The sequence below is a fragment of the Narcine bancroftii genome, chromosome 3 (genome assembly GCF_036971445.1).
Source record: "Narcine bancroftii isolate sNarBan1 chromosome 3, sNarBan1.hap1, whole genome shotgun sequence".
Classification (NCBI taxonomy): Eukaryota; Metazoa; Chordata; class Chondrichthyes; order Torpediniformes; family Narcinidae; genus Narcine; species Narcine bancroftii.
The window spans coordinates 176,721,900-176,738,093 of NC_091471.1; the positions used below are offsets into that span (position 1 = coordinate 176,721,900).

The window sequence follows — 16,194 nt, forward strand, 5'->3', positions numbered from 1 at the left end:
CTCCCATATTTTGGCATGGGTGATTCCAGGGTTAACATCCTGTCTTTTTGGCTCAGTACTGAAAATTGGCATGATGTGACCGTAATTATAGGGTGGAGATAGAAATAGGAAAATATCAGTGAGTCAAGGATAATTTGTGTTTACAAATTCCAATGATTTATTTTGAATTAATCCAGGATTAAGTTTCTGTCAACAGAGCAGATGATATTTCTTTAATGTAATTAAAATTCCATTACTGACCTTGATTCTGTTTAGGAATTCCAGCTGATATTGTATTATTGTTCATGTTCCCCTAAAGGAAAATACCATAATTAGGGAAAATTAAAAGTCATACTGATTTAAAAAAAAACATTTGGGAGATTTAATTCAGATTTTGGAATTGGATTTAATGCCCAGAACCATAGAAAACTACAGCACACAAACAGTCCTTCCGATCTGCACCAAACTGTTATTCTGCTTAGTGCCACTGATCTAGATCCAGGCTATATCCCTCCATTCCCCTCCCATCCATATATCTGTCCAAATTTTTCTTAAATGTCAAAATTGAACCTGCGTTTACCAATTGAGCTGGAAGCTCGTTCCACACTTTCAAAACACTCTGCGTGAAGAAGGTTGCCTTTAAACTTTTCCCTTTCACCCTTAACCTATGTCCTCTAATTTTTATCTTTCCTAACCTCAGTGGGAAGTATCTGCTGAGAAAGAAAATAGAGACTTGCCATCACTTTTCTAGACATTCCAAAGTGCTTTATGGACATGAAACTTTGAAATGCACTCACTGTTCTACCAGGTTAAAGATTTTGCAGAATGCAAATCTTTCCTCTGGAAATGGAAAAAGTAGCACCAGATCTGTCACAGTCTTTGAAGCCAAAGTGAGAAATTCCAGTGTAATTGGATCCATAACATGGACCATGAATATAAAGCAATAACTAAACAGAAAATGTGGGAGAAACTTCTTCACACAGAGTGGAGAGAATGTGGCATTCACTGTCACATGCACCCATTGAAGTAGATAGGAATGGTGGATAGCAGGGAGACACAACAAATACATGGGATGGAAATAGATGGAGAGAACAGCATGATAGGTAGGTACTTAGTACATGAAGTAGTTCTGACAAGTAAATGCACTGGCTTGAAACTGCATCTGTGCTATAGACTATAGCTACTTTAGGGAAAAGTAGGGTGAGTTAGAGCTGAGGGTGATGAGTGGGAGCCAGGACAATAGCTTAGTCGGTGGAGAGGTTGATGGGAAGAAAGGAGGTTGAGTGAAACTTGACTGTGTGTGTTGCAGGTGCAGGGAATTGAGTTGTTGTCATATTGCAGGTGCAGAGAATTGAGTTGTCGTCATATGCACCAAAATACAGTGAAACATTTTATTTTGTGTGCTATCCAGGCACGAACAGCAGCCCAAATCTAAACAGATATAAAAGGTCTTTGCGTTGAACTCAGCATCAGCCTGTTGCAGACCAAGGCCTTTTTACAGGGAATAACTTGCAAACTCCAAACTGCAAAGTCAATATCATGTAAAAACACAATGCTGGAGAAACTCAGCGGGTCAAACAGTGAACTTTGTATAGCAAAGATAAAGATACATAACCAACATTTTGGGCTTGAACTACTGAGTTTCTCCAGCATTGCGTGTTTATTTCAAGCACAGTATCTGCAGACTCTTGTGTTTTACTCGTAGTAAAGTCAATATCATAGGACAGCTAAATATCCCAAATAATATTGCCCTCCACTTATTGACAAACTATGTTGGAATGAAGCAATAAAGTGTGTATTAAAATCTTGTCAATCTTTAGAGTTGTAACATTAAATGACACTGGTGCAGTCTGCTTTATTAATTGAAAAGATTTTCCTATTAAATTAATCTTGCTTATTTCTAACAGTTATTTGAATTTATCATGATGGAAAAGACCAAAAATATTCCAGGAAGGGGTGGCACGGTTAGTGTAATGGTTAGTGCAACATTATTACAGTGCCAGCAACATGGGTTCGAATCCAGAGATGTCTGGAAGGAGTTTGTATATTCTTCCAATGTCCACGTGGGTTTCCTCTGGGTGTTCCAGTTTTCTCCCATTTTCCAAAGAAGTACGGGGTTAGAAGGTTAATTGGTCTCATGGCTGTATTTGAGCATCATGGGCTCAAGAGCCCTGTTACCATGCTGTAAGTCTAAACTAAGTTAAATTAAGAAGGGACTAACAAATGTATGCTGAAGTTGAATTGAATGTTCTGTAGATTGAGCCCTCCTACCTGTTGATAGTGTGATGACAGAAACGTATGGGTATATTCCAGGATCGCAGTGTCATTTAACATATCTTCAGCTTCTTCAATCAAACCAGCATCAGAAATGCCATGTTGGTAGAGTTCCTTCACTAACTCTATAATCAGACTGTTCCTGCAAAGGCATTTCTGAATCAGACAGGACAGTTTAGCCTGCAAGTGAAGCAGAATAAATGAGATGTTACATCCATTTATTGAGGGCTTTCCAAACCCATGGCAACATTTTAAAGACAATCATGAATAAATAATGAGAATGAAGAGTGTGTAAAATGGCTATGCTCCTAGCAGCCCGCATGTGAGGTTCCATGAATAAAGGCACCATCACCCTCATCTTCAAACAGAAGATGGAGAAGATGGATATCAAGAATTGGAGACCAATATCATGGTTAAAAGTTGACTACAAAATCCTGTCTAAAGCCATGGGCAGTTGGCTCAAGTCTTCCCTGGGCACATGATCCACCCCAACAAAAGCTGCACGGATCTGGGCATTAAAATCTCTAACAGTCTCGTTCTGCTCTGAGATACAATTACCAACATGCGAGATGGGGGTGAACATCTGCCTCGGCAGTTTAGACCAGGAGAAGGCTTTCGACCAGATATTAACACATGTGCTCTCCTAAATAGGCTTTGAGGAAGAAATCCAAAATTAGATTAAACTGCACTATATGGTCATCCATAGCACAGTCCAAATCAGTGGGTAGGAAACAGATAGCTTCCCCATCAAGTCTGGAGTCAGGCAGGGTTACCCACCCTCTCTAGTCTTATTTGTGTGCTATATCAAGCCCTTTGCTGAATCCATGAGAAAGGACGAGGGCACAGAGGAGAGATGTTGCCAGGCAGTGGAGGCACTCAGGTCAAGGTCATGGATGACGTCGTCATCTTCTGTTCAAACATACGATCGGCTCATAGACTGATCAGAATCTGCAGCCATTCTGAGTTTGCATTGGGCACTAGGGTAAACCAGAAGAAGAATTAGGCAATGCTCTTCAGCAACTGGTTTGACTGGCTCACCATACCCTTCACAGTCAGATCTGAGTACCTATAGCTGTTTGAAATCTGGTTTGGAGCGGTTGAGGCATGTACAAAAATTAGTCCGAGTGGATTGCAAAGGTCCACCACAAATTTGGTCTGTGGGCATGGCGCTCCCACGCAATAACAGGGAAGAACCTAGTCATTAGGTGTGAGATGCACTCAATACTGCTGTACATGACTCAGATGTGGCCCATCCACCACTCTTCTACTCTTCCAGTTCAAATGCAGATCCAAGATAGAAAGGGTCTGAAGGGTTGCCATGTACAAGTCATCAAGCAACAGTACCCAATGTGGCCCTCATACAGATGACCATCTTTATGTGTGGCTGCATCAGGCTGGACTTTGCCACACCTTTGTGGAAAGGTTTTCAAGACAAACACCTTTGAATTCAAGGCCATCAGGTATTGGTCAACGTAAAATGACCTGAAGATACTGAGAGATGAGGACTCGATAGACTTGGTGGCATGGTTCCTGGAGCAGACCGTTCAGGTCATTTGGTGGAATGCCTCATCCCCATTGCTCATAAAACAAGCACCAGGACTTGGCCTGGCTGATGGTGAGAGGAGATCTCCCAATCAGATTCTTACTGTTCAACTGAAACATTGCCTACAACACGTTGTCCCCGAGATGACTGTGGAGGAGTGGAGACAGTCGCCAACCTCTTTGCAGAATGCAAATTCACTAAGTGTGTGTGGAGAAGGATGCAAGGGTCCTTGTCACGGTTCATCCCCAGCAGCAGCGTGACAGAGGACTCTCTTATCTACAGACCGTTCTCAGGGATACACAGGAAGACAGACATCCAAAGCTGCTGGAAGTCCATCAACTTAATGAAAGGTGCACTTTGGACTGCCCAAAATTTGTTGGTCTTTCACCACAGAGAGATGTCAGTGCAGGAATGGTGCTGACTGGCACATTTCAAGCTGCAGGAGTACGTACTGAAGGACCCACTGAGGCTTGGCACAGCCAATGTGAGGGCATTGTGGGAAAGTACCACAGTGTAGAGTCCTTCTGTTACCAGGCATTGAGGAGCTGAGATCCAAGGGGAAACTCCTCAAACAAAAGAGGAGGAGTAATGACAAGATGCCACCATAGCAGCAATAGTGTAAATACAAATGAACTTAACAATGTACAGTGATGGAAATATATGGATATGAAACTTGGTTTGGGAAGAAACCTTTCCATTTGTAAATAATTTATTGCGAATAAAGTCTATATTTGGTTTTAAAAAAGTGTGTAAAAAAAAAACAGGAAAAGAGTATCAGAAAAAATGCACGGAGGAAAATGAGAACCAGAATTTATTGTGATGACCAAGTTATGAAACTTGGTGTTTGCAGCAGCATCTTAGGGCAAGTATATATATTATAACCATCTTACACATGACTATATATTTAAAAAATTAAAAGAGTAGTGCACGAAAAGTATGGCAGTGTCTTTGGCTCATTGATCATTCAGGAATCTGATGGCAGTGGGGAAGAAGCTGTCCTTGTGCCACTGAATGCTCATCTTTAGGCTCCTACACCTTTTCCCTGATGGCAGCAGAGTGAAGAGGGAAATGGCCTGGGAGGTGGGGATCTTTGAGGATAGAGGCTGCTTTTTTTAAGACATCATCTCATGTCGATGAGCTGGATGGTGTGAAGTCTGGTGCCTGTTATTTTGCAGGTAAGTTAACAACCCACTGGAGTTTATTCTTGGCCTGAAAGTTGGCGCCTCCATCCCAGGCAGTGATGCAATCAGCCAGAATGCTCTCCACCTATTAGAATCTTCGGTGACATACCATGTCTCCTCAGGCACCTCACAAAGTATAGCTGCTGACGAGCGTTCTTTGTGATTGCGTCAGCACGGAGGTTCCAGACAAATCCTCAGAGATGTTGACACCCAGGAATTTGAAGTTCTTGACCCTCTCCATTACTGAGCCATTGATGAGGATTGGAGCGTGTTCTCCTGACTTCCTCCTGAAGTCTACAATCATCTCCTTGGTTTTGCTAACATTGAGCACAAGGTTGTTGTCCTTACACCATTCAACGAGCTGATCTATCTCCCTCATTGCCGCTTGTGATTCTGCCAACAACTGTGATGTCATCGGCAAACTTGTAGATCGCATTGGAATTGTGCCTGGCCACACAGTCATGATGTTTAATGAGTAGAGCAGTGGGCTAAGTACGCGTCCTTGGGGTATGCCTGTGTTGATAATCAGAGAGGAGGAGACTTTGTTTCCAATTCGTACTGACTGTTGGCTTCTGTTGAAAGAGTCAAGGATCCAGTTGCAGATGGGGGTACAGAGGCCACAATTTTTTTTTAGCTTCTTGACCAGCAGAAGGAATAATGGTATTGAAGGCTGAGCTGTAGTCGATGAAGAGCAGCCATATGTATGAATTGCTGTTTTCGAGGTGATGCAGAGCTGTGTGGAGAGCCAGCAATATTACATCTGTGGAGTGATTGTCACAATAGGCAAATTGAAGTGGGTTCAGATCTTTGCTTAGGTACATGTTAATTCTGGCCATGACCAGCCTCTCAAAGCATTTCATCACTGTAGAAGTTAATGCTACTGGGCGGTAGTCATGAGGCGGCTCACACTACTATTTTTGGGTATAAGGATGATTGATGCCCTTTTGAAGCAGGTGGGAACCTCTGACTGCAGCAATGAGAAGTTGAAAATGTCCACAAATACTCTGGATAGTTGGTTGGCACAGACTGTCAGTACCCTGCCACGTATGCTGTCAGGTTCATCCTTTTGAATGATGTTCTGACATCGCCCTCAGAGACAGATATCACAGGGTCCTCAGCCTTTTCAGGGATTCTAGTGGGTACTGTTTAATTCCTTGTCTCAAAGCAGGCATAGAAGGTGTTCAGCTCATCAGGTAACGAAGCATCACAGCCACCTAGAGTGATCGCCCTCAATTTGTAGCCTGTAATGGCCTGAACTCCCTGCCATAGCTGATGTGTATCTGTCTCTGCCTCTAGCTTCCTCCAGAATTGCCACTTTGGTTCAGAGATGGCCTTCCAAAGGTTGCACCTGAATTTCTTGTAAAGATCCCAATCCCCATCCTTGAACGCCCCTGTTCTTGCCCTCAGCAGGTTGCAAATTCTCTGATTCATCCAAGGTTTCTTCTTGGGGAACACCCAGTATGTGCGCGTGGGCACAGACTCATCCACGCAGGTCTTGATGACGTCGGTGACACCTGTTGCATACTCATTCCAGACTATGAATGAGTTCTTGAATATGTTCCATTCTAAGCAGTCCTGCAGACACTCCTCCATCACCCTCGACCACACCTTTGCCACCTTCACCACTGGTGCTATGGTCCTCAATCTCTGCTTGTAGGCCAGGAGTAGAAGTACAGCCAGGTGATCAGACTTGCCAACCGCGGTTGTGGTGAGATAAAGTGGAGAGAAATTTTAAAAAAGCTTGCCCTCAGCAGATTAGTTAATGCAATAGCAACTTTCAGAAATGTGAAATGCTTATTGAACGTTCGAGATACCTTGAGTGGAGCTATCAGCAGTTTGCCTTCTGCATTTTCTCTTTGCAGTCTCTCAAACTGAAAAAGAAACAAACTTTGTTTTAAATTGTTTAATGCTGTCTTAATCTGCAATATCACTAGAATATTCCCAATGTTATGTCTATCATTCCCAATCATTTGAATTCTGGAGAGAAAACTGCTCCCTCAACCAAAGCCCATTAGAAAGCAGAATTGCTGGAGTGGAATAAGGAGACAAGGGCAGTAAGACAGGACCAGCATAACTTAGAAAGACTAGGAAGGATCTGGCAACAGTTTATGTTAGCTAGTCACTTGAGAAATGGAGGCAAGCAAACTAGCTTGGAGAAGATTCTAAAGAGTTAAGCGTCACAGTGATAGGGAGTCAGCAGCAGGATTTCTGCAGCATTGGGAAGAGGTTGGGACAGGGTCAATTTGGAAAAAGCTGAGGATTTCCTTGCCTCTAAAAGAGATGTGTTAAGAAGACACTGTGTTGAGCACCAGCTATTATCTGAGGGTGGAAATGCCTGGCATAAATACGACTGGCGAGCTTGAGGAGGCTGGTACTACGATGCTAGAAGGGTGTGGGAACTGGGAGACTTGAACTTGAACTAATGCTATTTATGGACCTACCCGAGTCGTTTCAAGCATGAAGCCCAAGCTTATTCAGGGAATTTCCTTTTAAATAACACAGGTCCAGAGATCCACACAATCCAAATTCTCCCACTAATGGTCCAACTAAGCACTGGGAAATATGTTATGCGGGTATCCAATGTGGAAAACATCTCACCTGCTTAAGTGTGATTCGCAATAGGAATTCCCAAGTTATACAATTGAGCTCATGCAGTAGATCCAGTTAAGAGCAATTTCCAGGAGAATGTTCTTTTTAAAAAAATATTGATCATAAAAGGCCATAAGATATAGAAGGGGAAGTAGGCCATTTGACTGTTGAGTCCAGTCCACCATTCCATCATGGGCTGATCCCTCTCCCACTCAGCCCCACTCCACTGACTTCTCCCCATAACCCCTGATACCCTGACTATTCAGATAATCTCTGGCTTGAATACACCCAATGATCTGGTCTTTATGGCTGCCCATGATAGGAAATTCAAGAGGTGCACTGGATCCAGTAAATAGGTCCTCTGGATGTACAAGTGAGGTGTTGGTTCATATGAAAGGCCTGTTTGGGGCCCCAGATCATGGTGATAGAGGAAGTATGGGCGGAAGTGTTGTACCTCCTGTGAGCACAGGAGAAGGTGCCAGGGATGCGATGGGTGGGGAGGGATATGCATGAGGGAATCGTGGAGGGATTGGTCTCTGTGGAAGCCTGAAGGGGAGGAGCGGGAAAAATGTGATTGGTGGTGGGATCCTGTAGTAAATTCTGGTGAAAGATGTGTTGGATGCGGAGGCTGGTGGGGTGGTAGGTGAGGATGAGGGGGATTCTATGTTGGTTGCATCTGGAGGCAGAGGGAGGACAGGGCAGATGGGTGGGAAATGGAGGAGGTGAGGGCCAAGTTGATGGTGGTGGAGGGAAAGCCACATTTGTGGAAGAAGGCAGACATTTCAGCTCTGGAGAAATTGAAATGGATGGAATCCTTGCAGGAGGCAGGATGTGAAGACCAAAGACCCGATCAGTCACCCTCTATCACCACCTTCCTCCGCCTGGCAGAACTTGTCCTCACCCTCAATAACCTCCTTCAACTCATCCCATTTCTTCCAAAATAAAGGAGTATCCAGGGGTGCCCACATGGGTCCCAGCCTCACCTGGCTGTTTGTAGGCTTTGTGGAGCCTCTGGTATATACACGTCCTCATCGGGGCTGCCTCATGCACCCGTGATGAGCTTGTCAACTTCATCCACTTCGCATTCAAGTTCCACCCCGACCTCAAACTCACCTGGTCCATCTCCATTCCTGGATCGTCCTGTCTCCATCTCAGGAGACCAGTTTTCCACTGACATATACTATAAACCCTCCAACTCCCACAACTAAACTTCCTCACACCCTGTCCCCTGCAAGGATTCCACCCCATTCTCTCAATTATTCCATCTCCACCCCATCTGTTCTCAAGAAGAGGACTTCCAGTCCAGAACTTCTGAAATGTCTGCCTTCTTCCACAAACGTGGCTTCCCCTCCACCACGATCAACTCCGCCCTCACTAACATCTCCTCCATTTCCCGCTCATCTGCCCTGGCCCTCGCGTGTAGCCCTCGGACGTAGGCATCCCTGATCAGTCTCTCGACCTCCCTTTCGCTTACCCCAGGTTCAGTCAGACAAGGTCGGGCCAACTCACGCAGGGCTCCCAGGTAGGACTCGGTCACCTTTCTGGGTTGTTGGGCTCGGATACTCAGGAGGTACCTTGCAAAGACCATGTTTGTGGGAGGTTTGTACATGGCCTCGAGGGTGCTCATCGCTTCCGAGTACCCGGTGCAGTCTTTGAGAGCCTGGAAGGCTCGGAGACCCAGCTTTGATCGGAGAGTAGGACAAGTCCCTTCCGATCGGAGACCAGGATGTTGTCGGCGTGAGCCTCGATGATCGCTTTGACTGTGTGTCACCAGATCTCGAAGTGTGTCTGTGCTTCCGGGTGGCGTGGATCGATCTCGAGGCTCCCGGCGCTCAGGAGCTTTTCCATAGCAGCTTGTAAAAATTTTATGTCGAATAAATTGTGGTGCGCTGTTGGTCAGAACAAACACACAAAACCAAAAGACTGTACAACAGGCTTTTATCGACATAAAACTCCACAGAGCCAGCTATGAGAGTGTGTTGCTGTTTGCTGTGAGCTCTGACAGTGTGACCTCAAAAGGCTGGTGCAGGCTTATATCTCGGAAGGTGATTGACACTCGACCAGGTGGGGCTTGGTCCATTCAGGCCAGCTGATTGACAGCCAGCCAGGTGTTGTCTTGTCCCCATGCTGATCTGCAGGTACAGAGGTTGCCCCCTGCAGTAGGCCAGTGGTGTACCACCACACGCCCACACCTCCTCCCTCACCACGGTCCGGGGCCCCAAACAGGCCTTTCATGTGAAGCAACACTTCTCTTGTACATCCAGAGGATTTATTTACTGCATCTGGTGGACCCTTTGTGGCATTCTCTACGTCGGAGAGACCGGTCACAGACTGGGAGATAATTTTGCTCAGCACCTCCGCTCCGTTCGCAAACACAGCAACCTCCCAGTGGCCACTCACTTCAATTCCAGGTCATAATCCTGCACTCACATGCATGTTCCCACCCTGATCACCTGGAGATTGGAGAAACAACACCTTTTTTTCCATCTGGGCACCCTCCAGCCAAATGGCATGAATGTTGACTTTCCATTAAACCTGCTTGCCTTTTCTTCCCCCTTCCCCATTTCCTGCCTTTCCAGTTCTTTCACCTACACAGCTCTGCCTTCTCCCCTCTCCCTCCCCCCCCTAGTGCTGTTGTCCCCTCCCTCCCTTCTCCCCCATCATTTCCGGCCGTGCCACCCCCTCTTCCCCCTCCCACTCTTTTGTTCTGACCTTCGCCGGCATTTTCTCATAGTTCGATAAAGGGCTCAAGCCTGAAACGTCAGTTATATATCTCTGCCTTTGCTACATAAAGGACAATGTTTGACCTGCTGGGTCTCTCCAGCATTGTGGGTTTTTATTGCATTATTCACTTGACTGCAAATTTTGAAGGCTGTGATATATAAATTTAATTTCTAAGGGCACAACATATGCTTGTAAAGTGCCATTGCAGAGATAATTGAATGTTATTAATTGCATTTGGTTTGAAGAGAAAATGATTGAATCTTAAATCTCGTGTCAGGGCTCGCGACTGGAAGTTCAGGCTAATCAAGCATCAGGCCGCAAGGGAACTGTGAAAGGGGAGAAGATCAGAATATGTTTGGAGATCCCGCTGATTAACCATAGCTTCACAAACAAACAACATAATTCAAATGGATAGAACTTCCTCTGTGCTCTATCCATGGACAAATCATATCTACCTGTATCATGGGGATGTTTTCAATTATAAGAGAAGGATTTATGTTTGAACTAATTTGGTTTCAGTGAAAGAACATCATAAATCTTTTGGATAATCAACCTTTCTGTCTTTGCACTTCACTCAAATATTAAGGGCAAAGGTAAAAACTGCACCTGCACAAATTAAATATTCATGAGATGTCGGTGATAACCAACTAGATTCTGAAAGGGAGGCTTTGATGCTCTTGCACATTTTGATGCAAGGAAGTAAAATTAAATCTAAAAATCAAAAATCATCAGTTACAGATATTATAAAATATGATTTTATTTCTGAAAAGGCTAATATCACGTGATTTTAAAAAATATTTTTGAATTTTGATCCCCCCCCCCCGGGAATACGTTATTATTTAAAATTTTATTTGTAATTTTACACACTTAAATTTTACAAACATCAAAGAGGATCACTCTTCCCCTTTTACAGATCAGTTTATAGCGAGCCCTCCTTTTCCCCCTTCCCTTCCTTCCCCCCGCCCCCAACCACCCTCCCACCTCGACCTTAACAAAGAAAGACATATCAATTACCAAAGATGATGATGTAAATACACTTTTAAAAGAAAGGGTGGAGGGGCAGGTGAGGACCCGGCCATGCCTTTGACTTATTCCTCATTCTTTATGTTCCCAGGCTTGTATGAGCCTACTTTGTGGACCTATTGTCCACTATTTCCTTGTGAGAGAGACAGTGGGAGGGTTAATCACAATTGCGCCTGAATGTATCGTGATTATAGCAAATATGTTGTGTCACCCTCTCAAGTTGTAGGTAATTTTATCTAGGGGAACAGAGCTCCGCATCTCTCGCGTTAAGCTTAACTGAGAGTCAGATTTCCAATGATCGTTATGCATTTCCTGGCCACTGCCAAGGCAACTTTTACAAATTGGATTTGGTGTTTGGTCAAACTCGGACTCACATCCATAATATCGACCCAACAGTGCTGGATCCTGTGGGTACTCCACCCCCGTCATTTTTTCCAGAATGTCTCCCAATTCTATCCAAAAGGGTCTCTCCTTGGTGCAGAGCCCGGTTGAACACAATTCTGAGATTTTATAGCCTATGCAGAAATTTGTATTGCACCAGCCTATATCTAGCATTAATAACTGCCGTCATGCAGTCCTGACATTTCATTCAGAAATTGTTGTTCCTAAATATGACTCCCATCTTTGCCTTGATTTATGGAGACCCAGTTTTGGGTTCTCGCTTTGGAACAGGAGATACATAGCAGAGATAAATTTACATGTGATTACCTTTTGAACTAGAGCCTCCAACGGCAAGGCCATCGTTGGGTCTAACTTGTCGCTCAAAAAAGATGTCAATTGAAGAAAGCAGAAGAAGGTCTTATTTGATAGGTCAAATTTACTTTTTAACTGCTTGAATGACACGAGCTGCCCCTTCTCATAACAGTCCTTGATTCACCTGATCCCCTTCTGGCACAAAGTGCCCAGGATCTTTTTCCACATGGGCCATAAGAATTAATTTATTCTGGTTAGGGGTGTTTTAGAGGACAGTCCTACTTTTAAACCGATAATCTGCTTGATCTTTTGCCACGTTTGAATTATGTGCTTGAATATAGGGCTGTCTATTTTTTGGGATATTAATTTAGTATCCCATTTAAATATAATTTCTCTTGCTATCTTCTCCTTTACTGTGTGTAGGGCAATTTGTGCCCAGGAGGGTATACCACCTTCTTTATTTATTTGAAGTCTGGGACCCTCATTTCACCCAGACTGTAATCCACAAATACTATATTGGTGGCTTACAAAAGGCATTTAAGCATGTGGGTCTATATAAAAAAAATGGACTTACTATGTCTCGTTCACTTTTCATTTCACTGTATTTTGTTCTGAGATTCTCGGTATTTTTGATCTGTTGTTCCAAAGCATCGAGTTGACCTTTCATGCAGTAATTTTCCATTCTTAGATCCATTTCAGCCTTGGACTATAAAGCAACAATGCATACACACAATAAAAATCAGCTTTTCACTCAATATCTGTGTTTGCTTAAAATATTTCTCCACGAACAAAACATTCTTCTACTCATTGCTCCCAGGATTTCCAGCATAAACTGAAACTATTATCCAAATTGATGCAATCATATGAGAATGTATCCTGACCTGTCTTTTAATCTGGTTGAATCAATGACCCTTGTACGGAGAAAGAGCATTTAAAGTTGCCGTACTTCCTTTGAGTCCAAATCTGGAACGTTACAGTGTAACAGCTTGTGAACCGAGTCGCAACCCAGCTCACAAAATGGCCGGCGAATGTGACGATCGCGAGGCCTCTGCAGGGACAAATAGCTGCCATCCCATGTGACCTCCCACTTGCAGGAAACAGCAGGCAATGGCGGAATGTCGGCGCTGCAATGACATCACTCCTGATGTCAGAGTCAGGAAGTGAATATAAACAGCTGGCAGAACATTATACCAGTCTTCGACCTCGACTGCATGCGTGCGTGCGTGCGTGCGTGTGTGATTCTTCTTCCACACTGCAAAGCGCGCACACTACAAGCAATTCTTGAGTTGAAACGTTGTTGTAATAACCAATAAGATAACTGTATAGCTTCGAGACAATGAAAGAAGGTCATTATCAAAGTTTGAGCAGTTCAACAGAAAAGAAGATCCCTCAGTTACTTCCCTTTTCATCTACTGCCAAAGTAAAACTGGTTGGTGGAGCTATGCCTCACGGCTTCAGTGACAGGCTTCAATCCTAACTCTGGGCATTGTCTGTGTGGAGTGTGGTAGGGCTTCCTCTGCTACTTCCCATACCCCAATTACTTGCAGTTAGTAGGTTAATTGGCCACTGTAAGTTGTCCCTAGAATGTAGGTGAGTGACAGAATTGCAGGATGAGTTGAGGGGAATGTGGGGAGAACACATTGAGGTTTGTGTAGAATTCATGTAAATGGATATGTGATGGCCAGCACAGACTTGGAGTACTGAAGAAGCAGTGTCAGTGTGAAGTAACTCCATGACTCGTGAAATTCTTTCAGAAAACCGGACATGACCAACTCTCCATTTACGTGTCAGCAGTAATTCAGTCAATAACATTCTTGGCCTCAGTCTAGAATGATGTGGGTCAAAGATTATTCTCGAGATTGGAGCACCTGTGTCAAGGAGGTGTGGTGTCAATGGACAGCCTCTTGATTAGAAGCACCTTGAAGTGGAACCAATGCTCCCCTGGCCTTCTCTGATGAATGCAAAAGATCACACGAGAAGAAAATATTAATAGAAAAGAGGAGGGTCATCCCTAGTGCCCTTCATTCCATTTAACCTTCAAAACAAAACACCTTATCTGGTTCTGTTTATTAGGTTTGGTTGTGCCCAAATGAGCTACTGTGGTGGCTCACATCTCTTGTGGCCAATCGACCCCCGCTTGTATCGCCGCATCAGCGGGGCAGCAGAGAGAAGATGGCACCATCGGGGAATCTCAGTGCTTCGTGGCTTAGGCCATAGCACGCACCTCGGGGGGGACGTGGTGACATCACCACCAGTACAGGACAGAGTTCACGATCCTCTTAAAGGGTGTGCGCGAAGTTTGAATAAATTAGTTCAACTGAAACCCCTCAGCGTCCTGTGGTGTGTTTCAGAGTTTGTAGCTGCCAGTACATTGGTGACCCCAGCGAGTCCAGACGTTTTTCTGGCCTCTCGACATGGATGCAGCAGCAGTCAATGCGGTCGCAGTGAAACTACCCACCCCCCCCCCCCTTTCTGGACGCACTTGGTTCGGGCAGACGGAGGCACAATTTTATCAAAGACACAGCACTTCAGATGCCACCATGTTTCACTATGTCGTGAGTGCGCTCAATCAAGAAACCGCAGTCAGTGTGGACGACCTGATCTACAACCCACCAGAGGAAGGTAAATACCTCGGTCTCAAAAGCCTCCTCCTTGGCACCTTCAGCCTCTCCCGTCAGCAGCGCACCACCAGGCTCCTACACCTGGACGGTCTGGGTGACAGAACCCCATCCGCCCTCATGGATAAGATGTTCACACTGGCAGAAGGGGCACAGACCCTGCCAAATGTTTGAGCAAGCCTTCCTCAAGCAGATGCCTGAAGACATCCAACTCCTGCTGGTGGATGAGGACTTCACAGATCCATGGAGAGTCACAGCCCACGCGGACGTGCTTTGGCGGACAAAACGAGAAAACAAGACTGCCCTCAGTCAGATCATCCGCCCTTGGCCCAGTCGACTGCAGGCGCCTCCCAAGCACAACCGGAAGAGCCCCATGCCACCGGGTGTTTCTACTATCAACGCTGAGGGGCTCAAGCTCGCAAGTGCAGGCAGCCCTGTTCGTTTCAGGGAAACAACCCGGCCAGCCGCCATTGATGGCTATGATGGCTGGCCACACTAACAGCCTCCTGCACGTAACTGATAAGAGGCACTTGGCCAACGTTTCCTGGTGGACACCAAAGAAGAGCTGAGTGTGCTTCCCCCAACCACCCTCGAGACTCACATCCAAGCACATGGCCCCACACTACAAGCAGCCAACGGATCCACGAACAAGACTTTCAGCACATGTAGCATCCAGATCCAGATTGGCAAAGACAGATTCGGCTGGAAGTTCGTGCTGGCCACAGTGGGCATGGTGCTTTTTGGAGCCGACTTCTTCCAGGTGCACGGTAGACATAAAAGGCAAACTGTTGGTGCACGCCTGCACTTTTCAAACCGTCCGCCTCGATTTCACAAGCATGTGTGACCTGAGGACATGCATACTCTTATACTCAATGAATTCTCCACCATCCTGTGGCCTTAGTTCACTTCTGCCATGCCCTAGTATGGCATCTGCCACCACATCTTGACCCAAGGCCCTCCCTCCATGCCAAAGCCAGACAGTTGCCACCCGAGAAGCTACAATTGGCAAAGGAAGAATTCTCTCGACTACAGGAGTTGGGGATTGTCTGAAGGTCGCATAGCTCTTGGGTGTCCCCCCTCCACATGGTCCTGAAGGCTTCCGGGGGTTGGTGCCCATATGGAGAATACCACTGTTCGAACAACATGACCACACCGGACCGATACCCCAATTAGCCTGGCGTCAAAGTTTTCTCAAAGGTCAACCTGGTACGGGGGTACCTTCAAATCCCAGTCCACCCCGACGATATTGGCAAAACCACCATTGTGGTGGTACATCGCCGGCCTACTGCAGGGGGCAACTGTACCTGCAGGAGTGTAAAGGGACAGGACAACACCTGGCTAGCTGTCAATCAGTCGGCCTGCATGGATCAAGCCCCATCTGGTCAGGTGTCAATCATCCTCTGGGATATAAGCCTGCACCGGCCTCCCGAAGTCTCACTCAGAGTTACTGAAGCTACAGCCAGCCTAGCTCTGTGGAAGTCTTTGTGGATTAAACCCTGTTGTACAGTCTTTACAGGATCAAAAAGAAAAGTTCTAGTAGAAATTTTTAAGACTGGAGAGAACTCTGCAA

At 45.3% G+C, this 16,194-nt stretch overlaps 1 protein-coding gene across 1 annotated transcript in view; it reads right to left on the reverse strand.

Moving 5' to 3' along the window:
• Positions 1–9,367: 9,367 nt before the first annotated feature.
• LOC138756727 (putative leucine-rich repeat-containing protein DDB_G0290503) overlaps positions 9,368–16,194 on the reverse strand; it is a 45,736-nt gene continuing 38,909 nt past the window's right edge. The window contains exons 12-13 of the mRNA XM_069923114.1: positions 12,581–12,712; positions 9,368–9,455 (exon numbers count right to left, since the gene is read on the reverse strand). Coding sequence (XP_069779215.1) covers positions 9,432–9,455; positions 12,581–12,712 — 156 coding nt within the window. The 3' untranslated portion in view covers positions 9,368–9,431. The remainder of the gene's footprint in view (positions 9,456–12,580; positions 12,713–16,194) is intronic.